Below are 16772 nucleotides of genomic sequence, written 5' to 3' on the forward strand. Positions count from 1 at the left end.
CAGCTTTGCCAGGCTGGGTGACCTTAAGCCTACTTTTTCCTAATGGCATTGTGTGACATCAATGGCTTGTGCTTGCTGGGAAGATTTTTGGGGTTAAGCAACATAGGGGTCCTTTTACAAAGGGACACTAAAAATAAGCATGCGCTAAATCTAGAAACGCCCATATATTCCTGTGGGCATCTCAAGTATGTAGCGGGTGCTAAAAACGCTACCGTGCTGTTGTAAAAGACCCCCTTAGAATCCTGCTACTTCTTGAGACTCATACTTGTGACCTGCACTGGCCACTGCTGGGCTACTAGATGGAGCCCTGGTCTGACCTGACTGACATAGGTGCCAACATTTCAAAATAAATGGGGGTGCCAAACCTAATAGAAATGGCTCCTTGTTCAGTTTTGGGGTGCTCAGCCCCTACAATGCTGGCTCCTTTGTGGGCAGGTGTCCTTTGTACAGGATTCTTTAATAGGTACTTGGAATCTTTCAGTATCAGGGAGCCCCAAACTTTCTGTGGCTACTAATGAAATAAAAACTGATGTTTCCATCCTTGCAAATATTTTTGTCCTGCAGTTCATCTGCGATGGTTTCTGCGCAAATGATACTAGACGGTGTTTCCTTTACTCCGCCTCCTGCAGAAAGAGCTGAAGCTTTCAGCTGGGTCTGCTTATCCCCTATCAGGCGGCTACCACTCGTCCTCTTCCCAGATTAACAAATCACCCTTCCTCAGGCCTCCACCCTCCCCTTCTCGGTTTCCCTTTGCTGCTCAGCCAACCTGTGGTTTGGTGGATTAACGGTTCTTGGGTCTCTGCTGTAGGCTTGTCGAGCCGTGGAGCTATGGTGAGGTAAGACAGCTGTTCCTGGCACAGTGGACCATCTTGCCGCTCTCTTCTGCCTGGTTGTGTGACCTCAAGCAGGCTGTGTGCTTAGACACTTCTCCTGCCACCTCCAGCTGGTGATGAGCCACTTGCCTGACAAGTTTCACTAGTCTCAGTAGCTTCCAGACTCAGTCATCCCATGTGAGAAATGATTTTTGAACTGGGCAGTGGGCGAGAGGTTGACACGTTCAGCTGTTGAATAGATCTTTCTCTACCTGTTTGGATGGCCAGTTCTGAGCCCAACATAAGACTGGTACTGTGTTCTGTGCAAAATTAGCCCCCTGTGATAAAAGTGTATTTGAGTGTAACATCCACAGTGTCTGGTTCTGTGTATGGCATGGTTTTAGAATTTGATATGCATTGTGGCGGTATGTTAAGCACTAACTTTTTCCACTTTATATAAATTCTGTATTGTGTGTAACATACTGTATTTTTATAGTGTGACAAAAGCATTTTACATTGTAATTATTTCCTAGGTAAAACACTAATAGTTGCATAAAGGTGTGTTTGCAGATGTTAAATATTTGCAGAAATAATAGTTAATTTGAACTTATTTTGTGTCACACTGCATTACATGATGGTGTCAATGTGAGAGTCATAGAAATAGCAGAATATAACAGTCTGAGGTGCTTTAATGTACACATACTCTTTCTGTAGAAATCTTTTGGTGTTGCACTTTAAACATTTTTTCCTACGTGCAAAACACGAACCAATCCATTCTCTGCCTGTTTTTCTCAAAGGTTGGGTGTTTGCAAAGTCGCCTGGCTGGCTGTTGCGCATTTATGTCCCCTTACGTCCTCTTCTCCCAGCTCTCTTCTAGAAATGGTTTCTTCCCATACCAAAAAAATAAAAAAAAACCCTGCCCTACTTTGGCCCTGGGCTTTGACATTTTCATTTCAAAGTGTGTCCCTTATTCTTTAAAATAGACTTCTGTTAAGGACTGCTGAGGTGTCGTCATGCTGAAGTCTTCTGCTCCATGTGTGACAGTGGCCCAAAAAGCAAAGAGAATGAAAGAAATTATTAGGAAAGGAATAGAAAATAAAACAAAGAATATCATAGTGTCTCTGTATTGCTCCACGGTGCTACCTCACCTTGAGTATTGTGTGCAATTCTAGTCGCCTCATCTCAAAAAAAGGATATTGTGGGACTGGAAAGGTATAGAGGAGGGAGACCAAAATGATTAAGGGAACAGAATGACTCGTATGAGGAAAGGCTAAAGAGGTTAGGGCTCTTTAGCTTGGAGAAAGATGGTTGGGGAGAGATATGATAGAGATCTATAAAATCTTGAATGGAGTGGAAAAGGTAAACGTGAATTGATTTATTCTATCAAAAGTACACAGACCAGGGAACACTCCATGAAGTTGCACAGTAGAACATTTCAACAACTGGGTGAAAAACTATTTTCTCCTAACATGTGGTTAAGCTCTGGAACTGATTGCCGGGGCAAATGCTACAAGCGGTTAGTGCAGCTGAGTTTAAAAAAGGTTTAAATTCCTGGAGGTAAAGTCCATAAACCATTATTAAGCTAGACCTGGGGGAAAGCCACTGCTTATCCCTGAGGTTAAGTAACACAGGGGTCCTTTTACAAAGGGACATTAAAAATAAGCATTGCGCTAAATGCTAGCGACGCCCATATATTCCTATGGGTATCTCTAGCATGTAGCGGGCGCTAAAAACGCTACTGTGCCGTTGTAAAAAACCCCCATAGAATCCTGCTACTTCTTGAGAATCTACCAGGTACTTGTGACCTGCACTGGCCACTGCTGGGCTAGATGGACCCCTGGTCTGACTCTGTAGAGCTACTAATGTTCCTATAAGCTTAACCATGTTGCCTCCCCAACCCACAATAAAGAGGTGATGTTGTTGTATATGTTAAAAACAAAAATCAGACTCTGTTGCAAAGAAAATATATGTGTGGTTTTGCTGACTGTTGGTGTTTTGTTAACGGAGGTGTATATTTTCTCTGGTTGTCTTTTTAGTTTATATTCTGCCTTTATAGTTCTAAATATATACTGTACTAAATATAGTGCTAAATTATTGTGCTTTGCATATCATTTTATCTCATTTGAAGCCTATCACAGAACACAAGTAGATAAAGGCACTGCAGGCGATCCAGCATTTACGAAATGTTTTCTATTAAACACTCGAAATGTAAAGAGGCCCATGACCCCAAGATATAGCTGTATAAGTCCACCTCACTGCTGTTCAGCTCAGACTGAGGAGTTTTCCTCCAAACGCTTTACAGGACGCTTTAAAAATATTTTCATGGAAGCAGAGGTACCAGTAGGCAAGAAGCATGTCTTCAATGCCAACATTCTTTCCTGGGCATCTGAGTAGAAAAAGTCATATGAGATCAAATATGAATTTTTTTGTCCCGAAAACTACAAGGAAACACATTTGGCCAGCAAATGGAAAATGTGAGCTAAACAAGGGCCAAATTTCTCTCTCACCTATTTATTTGCACGCACACAAACACACACACACATTGTATATTTATTGAATGCATTTGATATACCGCTCGAGCCTACACATAGGCATAGAGCGATTCACATAAATATCTGTACAGGTACTTGAACTCCCAAATGGACTCACAATCTAAGTACATGTGTGCATGTCTGTGTATTAATGGAACTGTCTAGATAATGTAAAATGTAGGTATAAGACCTAATTTAATGGTCCTTTTACTAAGTGGCGGTAAGCCCACCCACCGTGGCCTTTCCACGCGCCAATCTGGAGCTACTGCCATCCCAATGCGGGCAGCGGCAGTAGTTCCACCTCCAGCTTGTGGCATTTCTGACACTAGTGGGAATATTCAAAAAATATTTCCGCAGGGGGTTACCCGGCGGTAATCGGGCAGCACCGCATGCCACCTGGTTACCGCCAAATTAGTGCAGGAGCCCTTACGACCACCTCAATGGGTGGCGGTAAGTGCTTCCCCTCCCCCCCGCATGGCCACACGATAAGAGTAATCTTACTACCTGGCCATGTCTTTTTTTCAGTGGTAAAAAGGGCTTCAGTGCATGGCAAAAACAGCCCCCATTACTAGGGCAGGGCCCTTTTTACTGCAGCTTAGTAAAAGGGTCCCTTTGATAAATAAATAAATACACAAGTAAAACTGTACCGAGATCTGGTTTTATGCAGCTTTTCCCGGTGGACTCCTCCTCTTAAGGAAATCCCACCTAATCACCACCTTCCTAAGCTCTCCTGCTTCTTTTTTTCTCTTTCTTGATTAGATGTTTTATCTTCTTGATATTTGTACAGGGCTGGACACATCTTGCAGTACATAAGCATTGCCTACTGGGACAGACCAGAGGTCCATCAAGCCCATTTTCCTGTTTCCAACAGTGGCCAATCCAGGCCACAAGTACCTGGCACGATCCCAAAAATGTGAAATAGATTTCATGCTGCTTATCACATTAAAAAACAACAAAAAAAGAAAAAGTAGTGGATTTTCCCAAGTGCACCTTAATTATGGTTTTTATTGTCTTTTCTACTAGGAAGTTCCCAGGCCTTTTTTATGTCCTGCTATGCTGTCTGCTTTTATCACATTCTCTGGCAACAAATTCCATAGCTTAATTACACATTGAGGGTAGAAATATTTTCTCTGATTTTTGTTTTAAATGTACTGCAGTAGTAATTTCATTGCATACCCTGTACTTTGAAAGAGAGTAAACAAATGATTCATGTCTACCCGTTTTGCTCCACAGTGTTTTACAGACCTCTATCGTATCTCCCCTCAGCCATCTCTTCTCCAAGGTAAAGAGCTCTAGCCTCAGTGGCGTTCCTAGGCTGGCTGACACCAGGGGCGGATCGCCGATGCGCCCCCCCCCCCCCCCGGGTGCAGCGTGCCCCCCCTGGCGAAATTACACCCCCCACAGGTGCAGCCCCCCCCAGTGAAATTACACCCCCCTCCCCGGGTGCATTTTTACCTGCTGGGGGGGGTGTCACGCACCTGTCGGCTCCGAGTCCGCTCGTTCCCTGCTGCTCCCTCTGCCCCGGAACAGGAAGTAACCTGTTCCGCGCAGAGGGAGCAGCAGGGAGGGAATGAGCGGACTCGGCCAACAGGCACGTGGCACCCCCCCCCCCCCCCCAGCGGCGTGCACCCAGGGTGGACCGCTCCCCCTTGGTATGCCACTGCCTAGCCTCTTTAGCCTTTCTTCATAGGAGAGTCGTTCCATCCCATTTATCATTTTGGTTGCCCCTCTCTGTTCCTTTTCTATTTCCGCTATATCTATCTTTGAAATGCTGTGACTAGAATTGCACATAATATTCAAGGTGCCGTAGCATCCTGGTGTGATACAAACACATTACAATATTATTTGTTATGCTCTCGATTCCTTTCCCAATAATTCCTAACATTCTTGGGCCCTTTTACAAAGGCGCGCTGAAAATGGCCTGAGGTAGTGTAGACGCATGTTTCAGGTGCGCGCAGAATCATTTTTCAGTGCACCTGTAAAAAAAAATGCCTTTTGCCGCGTGTCCATTTTGGGTCTGAGACCTTACCGCCAGCCATTGACCTGCGGTAAAGTCTCACGCAGTAACCGGGCAGTAATGACCTACGTGCGCCAAATGCCACTTGGTGCGCGTCCGATACATGCGTCCGAAAATAAAAATTATTTTTCGGCTGTGCGTATTGGACACATGCCAAAAATAAAATTACCACAAGAGCCATGCAGTAGGTGGGCAGTAACTCCATTTTGGCGTGCGTTGGGCGCTCGTAGAGCCTTAAGCGGCTTAGTAAAAGGTCCCCTCTATTTGCTTTCTTGGCTACCACTGTACACTGAGCAGAGGATTTCAATGATGACACCTAGATCTTTTGTTGGGTGCTGACTCCTGCATTATGTAGCTATAGTTTGGATTCCTCTTCTCTACGTGCATTATTTTGCACTCGCATTAAATTTCATTTACCGTTTGGATGCTCAGTCTCCCAGTCTCATAAGGTCCTCTTGCTATTTCTCACAATCTTCTTGTGGTTTAACAACTTTGAATAAATTGCGTCATCAGCAAATTTGATCACCTCACTCATTATTTCTAGGTTCAGATCATTTATAAACATGTGAAAAATCAGCAATCTCAGCACAGATCCTTGGTGAGTCCCACTATTTACCCTTCTCTGTTTAGAATACTGACCATTTAACTCTACTCTCTGTTTCTATCTTCTAACCACTTCTTAATCCACAGTAGGACACTGCCTTCTATTCATTAGGTTGTCAAATAGTTTCTGAAAATCCAGACACACAATGTCAATTGGCTTACCTTTATCCACATGTTTATTCACCCCTTTGAAAGAAATGTAGCAGATTGGTGGCTTCGAGTGAGGCAAGATTTTCCTTGGCTAAATTCATGTTGGCTTTGCTACATTAATCTATGCTTATGTATATTTTCAGTAATTTTGTTCATTTTAATAGTCTCTATCACTTTGTCTGGAAATGACATTGCGCACAGGTGTATAATTTACTGCGTTACTAATGGAACCTTTTTTTAAAACTTGGCATTACATTGGCTACCCTCCAATCTTCTGGTACCACATTTGGTTTTAATTATAAGTTACAAATTGCTTATAATAAATCTACAATTTAATTTTTTTAGTTATACCTGTACACAAGGTGTATACCATCCAGTCTAGGTGATTTGCTGCTTTTTAATTTGTCAGTTGCCCTATACATCTTCCAAGTTTACAGAAATCTGGTTCAGTTCCTCTGGCTCATCACCATTAATACTGGATATCTCCCCCACGTCTTCCTTAGTGAAAAATGAAGCTAATAATTCATTTAGGGGGTCTTTTACAAAGGCATGCTAGCATTTGTAGTGTCAATTTAAAATTATTATGTAGAATAAAACCTTTCTTGGACCCACTTCAATTGCAATTAGTTTTTGCAAGGTATTATTTTGACACAACTAGATTACTGCATTATCGTTTGGTTAAGTCTTCCAGATCGTCAGTTCCGTAGACTGCAGACAGTGCAGAATGTGGCAGCTAAATTAATTTTGGGGGGTAAATCATTTGATCATCCTACCCCATGGCTTATAAAGTTGCACTGGCTTCCTAAAAAACACAAATTAAGTTTAAAGTTCAATCTTTCGTTTATAAAATCCTTAATTTAGCACCGGAATATCTCTGTTTCTCAATTTTTGTGCATTCCTCAACTAGATCCTTGTGCTCATCCCAATAAATTCATTTAACAATTATTCTAACTCTGCTGGAAAATATCTACAAGCTTAAGATCTATTGATAGGCAGAAGCTATGGAAGAAGCTTCCTCGAACCCTTAGAGAAATTGACAGCTATTATGTTTTCAGACAATGTTTGAAAACTTACCTATATGAACAGTACTTTTTAAGTTCTTAAATGTGATAGTTTCTCTGATTACTATAGTTCCTCTATATTTAATGTATTTTGGGAGCTATAGCTCAATCCTTTTTTTTTTTAATTTATTGTAATCCGTCATGAGCCAATTTACAGTTACACGGAATACAAACATTCTGTTTAAATGGGATGAGATGTCTGGCTCTTATGCTATTATTTTATAAAGATACATCTTGCTTACCTTACAGATATGGACAATTCTAGTTGCTCTTGATGGAGATGGATTGAGGCATAGACAAAGTAGGCATGTGCCTAGGGCCCAAAGGTTTAGGGGGGGGGGGCCTTTTAAAAATGTGCTAAGGACTCAGGAAGTTAGGATTGGCAACTGCCTGGATTTTTTCAGAATTTTACGTGTTTCTAAATTAACCATTTCAAAGTCAGAATGATGCCTGATGGATACTTTCCATCAGTGGCATAGCCATGAGGGGGCCTCAGAAGTCTAGACTCCCTCACTGAAATTCCAGCACTGGGTGTCTGCTATTATGGCTGGTGGGGAATCCCCAAACCTCGCCAGCCGAAGAGGTCCTCCATTGACAGCACTTTCTAAAAGTTACCACCACTGTGTGCTGTTTCCCTCCCCCCCCCCCCCCCCCCCCCCCAATGCATGCTCAATTATCACAAAACTGAGCATGTGTAGGCAGGGAGCCAGCGTGGCAGTGAGGGTGGACAATAAAAAGTGCCACTAGTGGAGGACCACCTTGGGATATTTGGGATTGCAGGGGAGCAGTCGAGGGGATGCACAGAGAGCAGAGCAAGGGGAGTGGGGCTAGATTTTGTGGTCCCACACACACACTTTGGGCTCCAGCCCCTTTAAAAACGGCAGTCTGGTTACATGGCTGCTTTTCAGAGCTTTAGGCCTCTGTATCTTTCCAATCCTTCCCCCTTCCAGTGCAGATACTGTGTGTAGGAACCAGCTGCTCTAGTCACAGGGAGGAGCTGAGCTGCAAGTACTGTGAGCTCTGCTTGGGACCTTGCACAGAATCACTGGAACCCAGTGAATGTGTTGGGATGGGGAGGATTGTTGAGATAGAGTAGGAATTTAAGAGGAATGGAGTAAGTGTAAGGGGTCTGCCTCTGGGCCGAGAAATATTTGGCAGCAAATGCAATCACTTTATATGATGGTGGGCAGACCTAGGGACCCATGGCGCTGACTGAGCAGATGACCAGCAGGACAGCACCAGAAGTGAAATGTGACTACAGTGTGTGTGTGTTTCAGTGAGAGTCTATTCATATGTGTATCTGAAGAACAAGAGTATATATGTGTTTGTGTGCGTACATATGTCTGAAAAATGAGGGTGTGCATGCTTGTGTCTGAAGAGAGGGAGTGCATGTGCATGTTATGTTATATATGGTGCTTCCTGTCTGTAAATACCAATGCTTTTAGTTAATTGCGGATAACAATAAGAATCAGAGTCATAACTCTAGAAAATACATTGAAACCTTAAATTTTTCATAATACGCAAGAAAGCAACTCATAACATTATGAGGAATACAGAGTCTAGAAAACTTGCTACTCATTATCCAAACAATTTTTGAAACAGAAAAGTTTTAAGAACTTTCCGAAATACTTGATCATTTCTTAGCAGACGGATCTGTAAAGGAAGGGAGTTCCACAATGAGACAATCCGATAATACAAGGAAGAGTCAACTGGCTTCCTTAATCTAACAGAAATGACCGAAGGAAAGTTTAACAACGTTTGATTGCAGGCTTTTATAGTATTAATAGAAGTATGATGTAAAAGTTCCACCAAATCGAGTGGTGCAATACCATAAATAATCTGGAATGCAATAGTATACAATTTAAACTGTGCCCTGGCTTCGACCGGTGGCCAGTGTAACCTCATCAACAGCAAAGTGGCTGATGTAAATCTGCCAGCTGAGAAAATCAATCGTGCTGCTGTATTCTGAATGAGCTGGAAACATCTAATAAGTGTCTTCATGCAACCATTAAAAATAATATCACAATTGTCCAGTCCAGACAGGGTCAAAGCTTGAACCAGTAATCTATACTTATCGGGTTCAAAATAATTTCAGATAATTTTAAATTTTCTCAATGTGTGGAAGGACATCCTAATTAGGTATTTTACATGAGTGGAAAAAGTTAGTAAACTCTAGAGCAAAAATCAAAAGAAAAAGTATTTGCTCTGAAGAGTGAGAGTACATGCATGCGCATGCATGTGTGTCTGAAGAGTGGGAGTACATGCATGCCTATGCATGTGTGTCTGAAGTGGGAGTACATGCATGCACGTGCATGTGTGTCTGAAGTGGGAGTACATGCATGTATGTCTGAAGAGTGAGCGTACATGCATGTGCGCACATGTGTCTGAAGAGTGAAAGTGCATGCATGTGCATGCTTGTATGACTGAAGAACAAATTACCCAGTTTCAGAAGGGAGACTTTTTGGCCAGGCCTGTTTTTGAGCTTATTTCCCAAGTCAGGTCTATTTGTAGTCCCTAAATGTGCACTTTGGGTCTCATTATACAGCAGCATAGTGTTGTCAGAAATCCAGGAATGGCATAAAATCTCCCTTCTGGAACTGGTTAACTTGGCAACTCTCCAGCTCTAATCATTAAGCTACTCTATTTAAAGTATTTATTTGCTTAGCCCCCATGCTCACAAACTATTACTGCCATCACACCCATAGTTAAGAACATAAGAATAGCCATAACTGGGTCAGAACAATAGTCCATCTAGCCCAATATCCTGTTTCCAAAAGTGGCCAAGCAAGGTCACAAGTACCTAGCAGAAACCCATTTCATGCTACAAATCCTAGGGCAAGCAGTGGATTCCCTATGTCTGTCTCAATAGAAGACTATGAACTTTTTCTCCAGGAACTTGTCCAAACCTTTTTTAAACCCAGATATGCTAACCACTGTTACTACATGGTAAAGAGTTCCAGAGCTTAACTATTTGTTGAGTGAAAAAAATATTTCCTCCTATTTGTTTTAAAAGTATTTCCATGTAACTTCCTTGAGTGTCACCTAGTCTTTGTGCTTTTGGAATGAGTACAGGAGTGTGGTAGCCGTGTTAGTCCACTCTTAAGGTTATCAATAGAAATCAAACAAAATAAAACATGGAAAAGAAAATAAGATGATACCTTTTTTATTGGACATAACTTAATACATTTCTTGATTAGCTTTCAAAGGTTGCTCTTCTTCGTCAGATCGGAAATAAGCAAATGTGCTAGCTGACAGTGTATATAAGTGAAAACATTCAAGCCTTACTATGATAGTCTGACAGGGTGGGAGGATGGGGGTGGGTCGGAGGTATGCATGGGGACATCAAAGCATATCATTGATATTCTAACAGGATAGGTGTGGATAGGTGAGGGGAGGGTGATCAACAGAGAAATACAGCTTTATGGTTTATAATGGGCTAGGAACCCCAGATCCTTGTTAAGTCCTTTCTGTTGGGTGTTAAAATATTCAATCATTCTGACTTCAAAGGTCTTACGTTCTTGTATGGTTTTAAAGTTACCTTTCAGGATTCTCACTGTGAAGTCACTGGTACAGTGTCCTGGTCCTGTAAAATGTTGACCAACAAGTGTGGGAACCCTACTGGCACCAGCATTGTTCATGTGATGTCTATGTAAATTGAATCTTGTCTTAAGCATCTGGCCTGTTTCTCCAATATAGCATCCTTCCTTACATTTTTTACACTGAATGATATATACCACATTGGAAGATGAGCAAGTGAAAGATCCCTTTATGTTGAATATCTTTCCTTTGTGGATGACTTTGGGGTCCTGTGAAATATTTTGGCATAGTTTGCAAATATGTCAATGATATGCTTTGATGTCCCCATGCATACCTCCGACCCACCCCCATCCTCCCACCCTGTCAGACTGTCATAGTAATGCTTGAATGTTTTCACTTATATACACTGTCAGCTAGCACATTTGAAAACCTGGAATGAGTACAAAATTGATTCACTTCTCGTTCTACACTACTCAGGATTTTGTAGACCTAGGTTAGGCTCTATACTTTTCCATGCTGTTTCTGGACAGGTAAAAGATGGGCGGGGGGGGGGGGGGGGGGAATGGGTAAAGTAAATTGGATAGGGAGGCCAAGAAATGTATGCTTACCTACGGCCCAATATACTCTTAATCCAGCCCTCTGCCATAATCTATGTGTGTACTTGCAAACTCCATTTCTGTACACACCTACCTGCAATGTGTCCACCATCATCAGGCTTTATTTTCGAAAGAGAAGGGTGCCCATCTTTCGACACAAATCGCAAGATGGGCGTCCTTCTCACAAGGTCGCCCAAATCGGCATAATTGAAAGCCAATTTTGGGCGTCCTCAACTGCTTTCCATCGCTGGGACGAACAAAGTTCACGAGGGCATGTTGGAAGCGTAGTGAAGGTGGGACTGGGGGCATGCATAACACATGGGCGTCCTCGACCCATAATGGAAAAAAGAAGGGCGTCTCTGACGAACACTTGGATGACTTTACCTGGTCCTTTTTTTCTTACGACCAAGCCACAAAAAGTTGACCTAAATAACCAGATGACCACTGGAGGGAATCAGGGATGACCTCCCCTTACTCCTCCAGTGGTCACTAACCCCCTCCCACCCTCAAAAAAATTTTTAAAAATATATTTTCAGCCTCTATGCAAGCCTCAAATATCATACCCTGCTCCATGACAGCAATATGCAGGTCCCTGGAGCAGTTTTAGTGGGTGCAGTGCACTTTAGGCAGGCGGACTCAGGCCCATCCCCCCCTACCTGTTGCACTTGTGGTGGTAAATGTGAGCCCTTCAAAACCCACCAGAAACCCACTGTATCCACATGTAGGTGCCCCCCTTCACCCATAAGGGCTGTGGTACTGGTGTACAGTTGTGGGGAGTGGGTTTTGGGGGGCTCAGCACACAAGGTAAGGGAGCTATGCACCTGGGAGCAATTTCTGAAGTCCACTGCAGTGCCCCCTAGGGTTGGTGTCTTGGCATGTGAGGGGGACCAGTGCACTACGAATGCTGGCTCCTCCCACGACCAAATGGCTTGGATTTGGACGTTTCTGAGATGGGCGTCCTCGGTTTCCATTATCGCTGAAAATCGGGGACGACCATCTCTAAGGTCGACCTAAATTTCGCGATTTGAGCATCCCCGACCGTATTATTGAAACGAAAGATGGGGGCCCATCTTGTTTCGATAATACGGGTTTCCCCGCCCCTTCGCCGGGCCGTCCTGCGAGGACGTCCTCAGGAAAACTTGGACACCCCTTTTGATTATGCCCCTCCATGTCAGTCAGAATTTTATGAGCCCATTTATGCGAATAAATCACTGTTTGATGTGAAAAATGGGTTATAAAATTAGTCTCACTATGTATTCCTGCTGCAGTCTAGCCCTGGACAAAAAAAAAGAGAGAAATTACTGGAATAGGAGGAGGAAAAGGTTTTTGACTGCTCTAGTTTTAAGGCAGGTATATGATTGTGTTGTTTTGTGATGTCTTGGCCCAAGGAACACACCAGAGAAGAGTGGCACAGCTATATTTCAGCATTTAATCAGGGCCTGTTCTGGGTGGTTGGTGGAAGAAAAGCGTCTACTTTTTGGGATCGCCTGGGTACTTGTGACCTGGATCGGCCACTGCTTGATGGATCGTCGGTCTGTTCCAGTATGGTGATGCTCATGCTCTTGTATGTCTGCTTTTTGCTTTGCAGTATGTTAGAAGGATACACAATGCGCAGAGACATTAAAGGGCAATTCTAGAACCCAGGCGCTCATGTTTATGCATGTGTTACACTCACAAATGTTTAGAATGCTGGTATTTATGAGTGAATGCGCACACTTACACATATAAAAGCGGATAAGCACCATTCTGCAAATATTCACTTAACTTGCATAGACTATATAGGCAAGGAGAGCATAGGCAGGGCTCCCACTTCCATGCACAACTTACAGCACCTAAATGTTAGCCATGTGGCTAGCTGGCTACACTAGTGTTCTATAACGATACCTAGGAGCTCTGGAAGTAGGATCCTAGTCTATAATACAACCAATGTTCCCTCTAAGCTGAAAAGGAGTCCTCCAGCTTACAGTCCTGCCAGTGGGGGGTGCTATTTCACTATCACATTTTCAATAGCGAGGGGCAGGCAAGCTCTGCAGGATTCCATGGAACCTGCTTATCCCTAGTAATTGGAAACATGATATTGAAGCACCACCCTGTATTGGCACGAATGCAGTTGGAGGAATCCTGCACAACTTAGAGGGAATATTGCTTACCTCATGCCCTCCAGGCCCTAATTGGAGGTGTCCAGTTTTTTTTAATTTTATGTATTTATTGATATCACAGTTCATGTACCACTCTATTCCATGTACTAGGCGGTTCACATCAGTGACACACATACTAATTAAGACAAACACAATTAAAACAAACATGTCACAAATTAAAAATAACCCCTAAATTTGTCCATCCAATCATCTCTCTATATAAAACGCACCTCCAACATTCTAATGAAGCCTCACTTTTCCAACATTCTAAAGTGAGGCGGCAGAGACCACTTTTTGAACATCAGTGTTTGCCCCGCCCACACGCTGCTGATTGGCTGTGCCTCAGGTGATGCACACAAAGTACGGTTCCACCTCCCAAACACTCACATGGACTTAGAAACCACCAAGCCTTTGAATGGGACCGGTGCTGCAGAGGAGCAGGAGTGGGACAGCGAAGAAAATGCAGCGGCATTCAGGAAAAAAAAAACAAACACATACGAGTCCCGCCCCTTCCTGAGGAGGGGGTAGCTACCAGCACGGGGACCAACCGCGAGGAAAGCGCGGACGAAGAACGCCACTAAACAACCACTACATCGCGGACCTTACTCTGCAAGCTGTTCATGCGGTGAGTCTCCAAGCCGGCGTTCAGTGCCTACAACAGAGACTTCCAAACACATGCGCCCTCAGCCCCGCCCCCCCTACAGAACGCCACCCACATTCCACACTAAAACCAAACCAACCCTCCCCCCCAAAAAAACCACCCAAACGGAAACCTCCAGCGCCCAACCCCCCCCCCCCTAAAAAAACCGGATCACAGCCCACCTGAGTGCCCAGCTGAAATCAGTGCCTACAAGGAGACCTCCAGATACATGCGCCCTCAGCCCCGTCCCCCCCTACAGAACACCACCCACATTCCACACTCGAAAAAAACCCATATCTACTCCTACTGCCTGCCTGCAACGGATCCCTCTGGTTTCAACAAAAATACAAGTGCCTACAAATACCACATCAGAGTGCCCTGCTGAATTAAGATTACTGTATCACACTCATACGCAGAGAATCACCCCCTACCAGCCACAAAAAAAACCCACATCTAATATGGACACTCAGCATCACTCACTAACACACATACATACAACCAAACTGCCCACCACCCAAAATGCCACACACTGCCATGGACAGACAACATCTTGCTTTCACACTCATACACACACACTCCCTCCCCCCCCCCAACCCCCTTAATACAAAAACTGAAACAGTAAAAACCTACATCTCTCTCTTACAAACACCCACAGACTCCTATAATCCCCCCCCCAAAAAAAAACACAAACACTCATACAGAACAACCCTACCCCCCTATAAACACCCCCCCCCCACAAAATGGCACACACACCCACAGACACCCACAACCCCCCTCAAAACCACAAACACTCATACAGAACAACGCTACCCTACCCCACAAACACCCCTCCCCCCCAAAAAAATAGCATACACCCATAGACCCCCACAACCCCCCCCTCAAAATCACAAACACTCATACAGACTTTACAACTTAAAAAAAAAAACTCTTTTCCTTTTTAAAAAAAAAATATATCCCTTAATATCAAACAGAAAAAGAAAACAAACAAAAAAAAAACCACATGCTAGCGCCCGTTTCATTTGTTTTGGAAACGGGCCTTTTTTACTAGTTTCTAATAATTTACAAATAGATAATTTACGGTCAATTAATCTCTAAATTGAAAGCCTCTTGAAATAATAATGCGTTTTAGCTGTTTCTGAAATTGTACATAGTTCTTTCAAGTATAAATCTTCTCTAGGAGCCTATTCCACAACGTAACCCCCTCCACATAAAATATTCTTGCCCTGTTTTCATCCAAACGTACATGCTTAACAGACGGCACATCCAAGAGTATTTTCTTGGTAGAACGGAGAGACCATTGAGGGCAATAAACTCTCAATAAATTTGCCAGTGTGAGAGGAGCCTCATTATTCACACATTTTTTTTGTTACATTTGTACCCCGCGCTTTCCCACTCATGGCAGGCTCAATGCGGCTTACATGGGGCAATGGAGGGTTAAGTGACTTGCCCAGAGTCACAAGGAGCTGCTTGTGCCTGCAGTGGGAATTGAACCCAGTTCCCCAGGACCAAAGTCCGCCACTCTAACCACTAGGCCACTCCTCCACTAGCAACATTCCATGTAGAAGCCTGCCCTTGCAGCCCCGCAGGCTTCTGTTTCTGTGAGTCTGACCAGGACGTCAGACTCACAGAAACAGAAGCCTGCGCGGCTGCAAGGGCAGGCTTCTACATGGAATGTTGCTAGTGGAATAGCAACATTAACATTCCATGTAGAATCTCAAATAGTAGCAACATTCCATCTAGAATCTCCAATAGTAGCAACATTCCATGTAGAATCTGAAATAGGGAAAGGGAACTGGGACTTGATATACTGCCTTTCTGTGGGGTTTACATAGTATATACAGGTACTTATTTGTACCTGGGGCAATGGAGGGTTAAGTGACTTGCCCAGAGTCACAAGGAGCTGCCTGTGCCTGAAGTGGGAATTGAACTCAGTTCCTCAGTTCCCCAGGATCAAAGTCCACCACCCTAACCACAAGGCCACTCCTCCTGAATAAGAGTCAAGATTTTAAATTGTGAATGCCATTTTACTGGCAGCCAGTGAAGGTTTAGTAGAACTGGGGTAATAGGTTCAAATTTATATGTCTTTGTCAACAATCTTGCCAATGCATTTTTTGCTACTTGAAGTAATCTAATCATATAGCCAGGAGATCTCGGTAATGATGTATTACAATAATCAAATTATGGCATTATATGAGCAAGAATCACCATTCCAAAATGATCTTGTGATAGTTATAGAATTGCCCCTAAACCTGTATCCATTAACCGTAATGTCATCTTGAAGCACCCTTCACCTTGCTTCCCCCACTTCCGACACGCCAAACTTCCTGAAAGGTACAAAAGCTTAGATTATGAGGCCACTAAGGACAGAGAAAGTACCTGCATAGAATATGTGAACTGCTTTGGTTGTATGACAGAAAGGCGGTACATCAAAGGAATTACCTTCATTATCCCTCCTCTAGTAGCATTTGCGGATCAGGGCTACAAATTGCTTCACACTCAGTTGATTGGATTATCCTGTGTCAGCTGTAAGGTCTTTGAAGAGGCTCATCAAACATAGTGACCTCCTGGAAACTGCTTCTGCTCCTGATTTGAGGGGCAGGGACACTTTCTGCTGGATTCTATAGAGCACACCTAGAGTTCTAAAGCATGCAGTTCAAAAGGGGCGGGGAAATGGGCATTTTCTGGGC

The 16772-nt window shown here is 43.5% G+C and overlaps 1 protein-coding gene across 3 annotated transcripts in view; it reads left to right on the forward strand.

Moving 5' to 3' along the window:
* LOC115456687 (tyrosine-protein phosphatase non-receptor type 11-like) overlaps positions 1 to 16772 on the forward strand; it is a 131725-nt gene that overhangs the window by 32716 nt on the left and 82237 nt on the right. The window contains exon 1 of one of the 3 annotated variants that reach the window (XM_030185925.1): positions 664 to 836. The exons of the other annotated variants lie outside the window; for them this stretch is intronic. Coding sequence (XP_030041785.1) covers positions 829 to 836 — 8 coding nt within the window. The 5' untranslated portion in view covers positions 664 to 828. Of the gene's footprint in view, positions 1 to 663; positions 837 to 16772 lie in introns of those variants that run through there. 3 annotated transcript variants of the gene reach the window in all.

The sequence above is a fragment of the Microcaecilia unicolor genome, chromosome 13 (genome assembly GCF_901765095.1).
Source record: "Microcaecilia unicolor chromosome 13, aMicUni1.1, whole genome shotgun sequence".
Taxonomy (NCBI): Eukaryota; Metazoa; Chordata; class Amphibia; order Gymnophiona; family Siphonopidae; genus Microcaecilia; species Microcaecilia unicolor.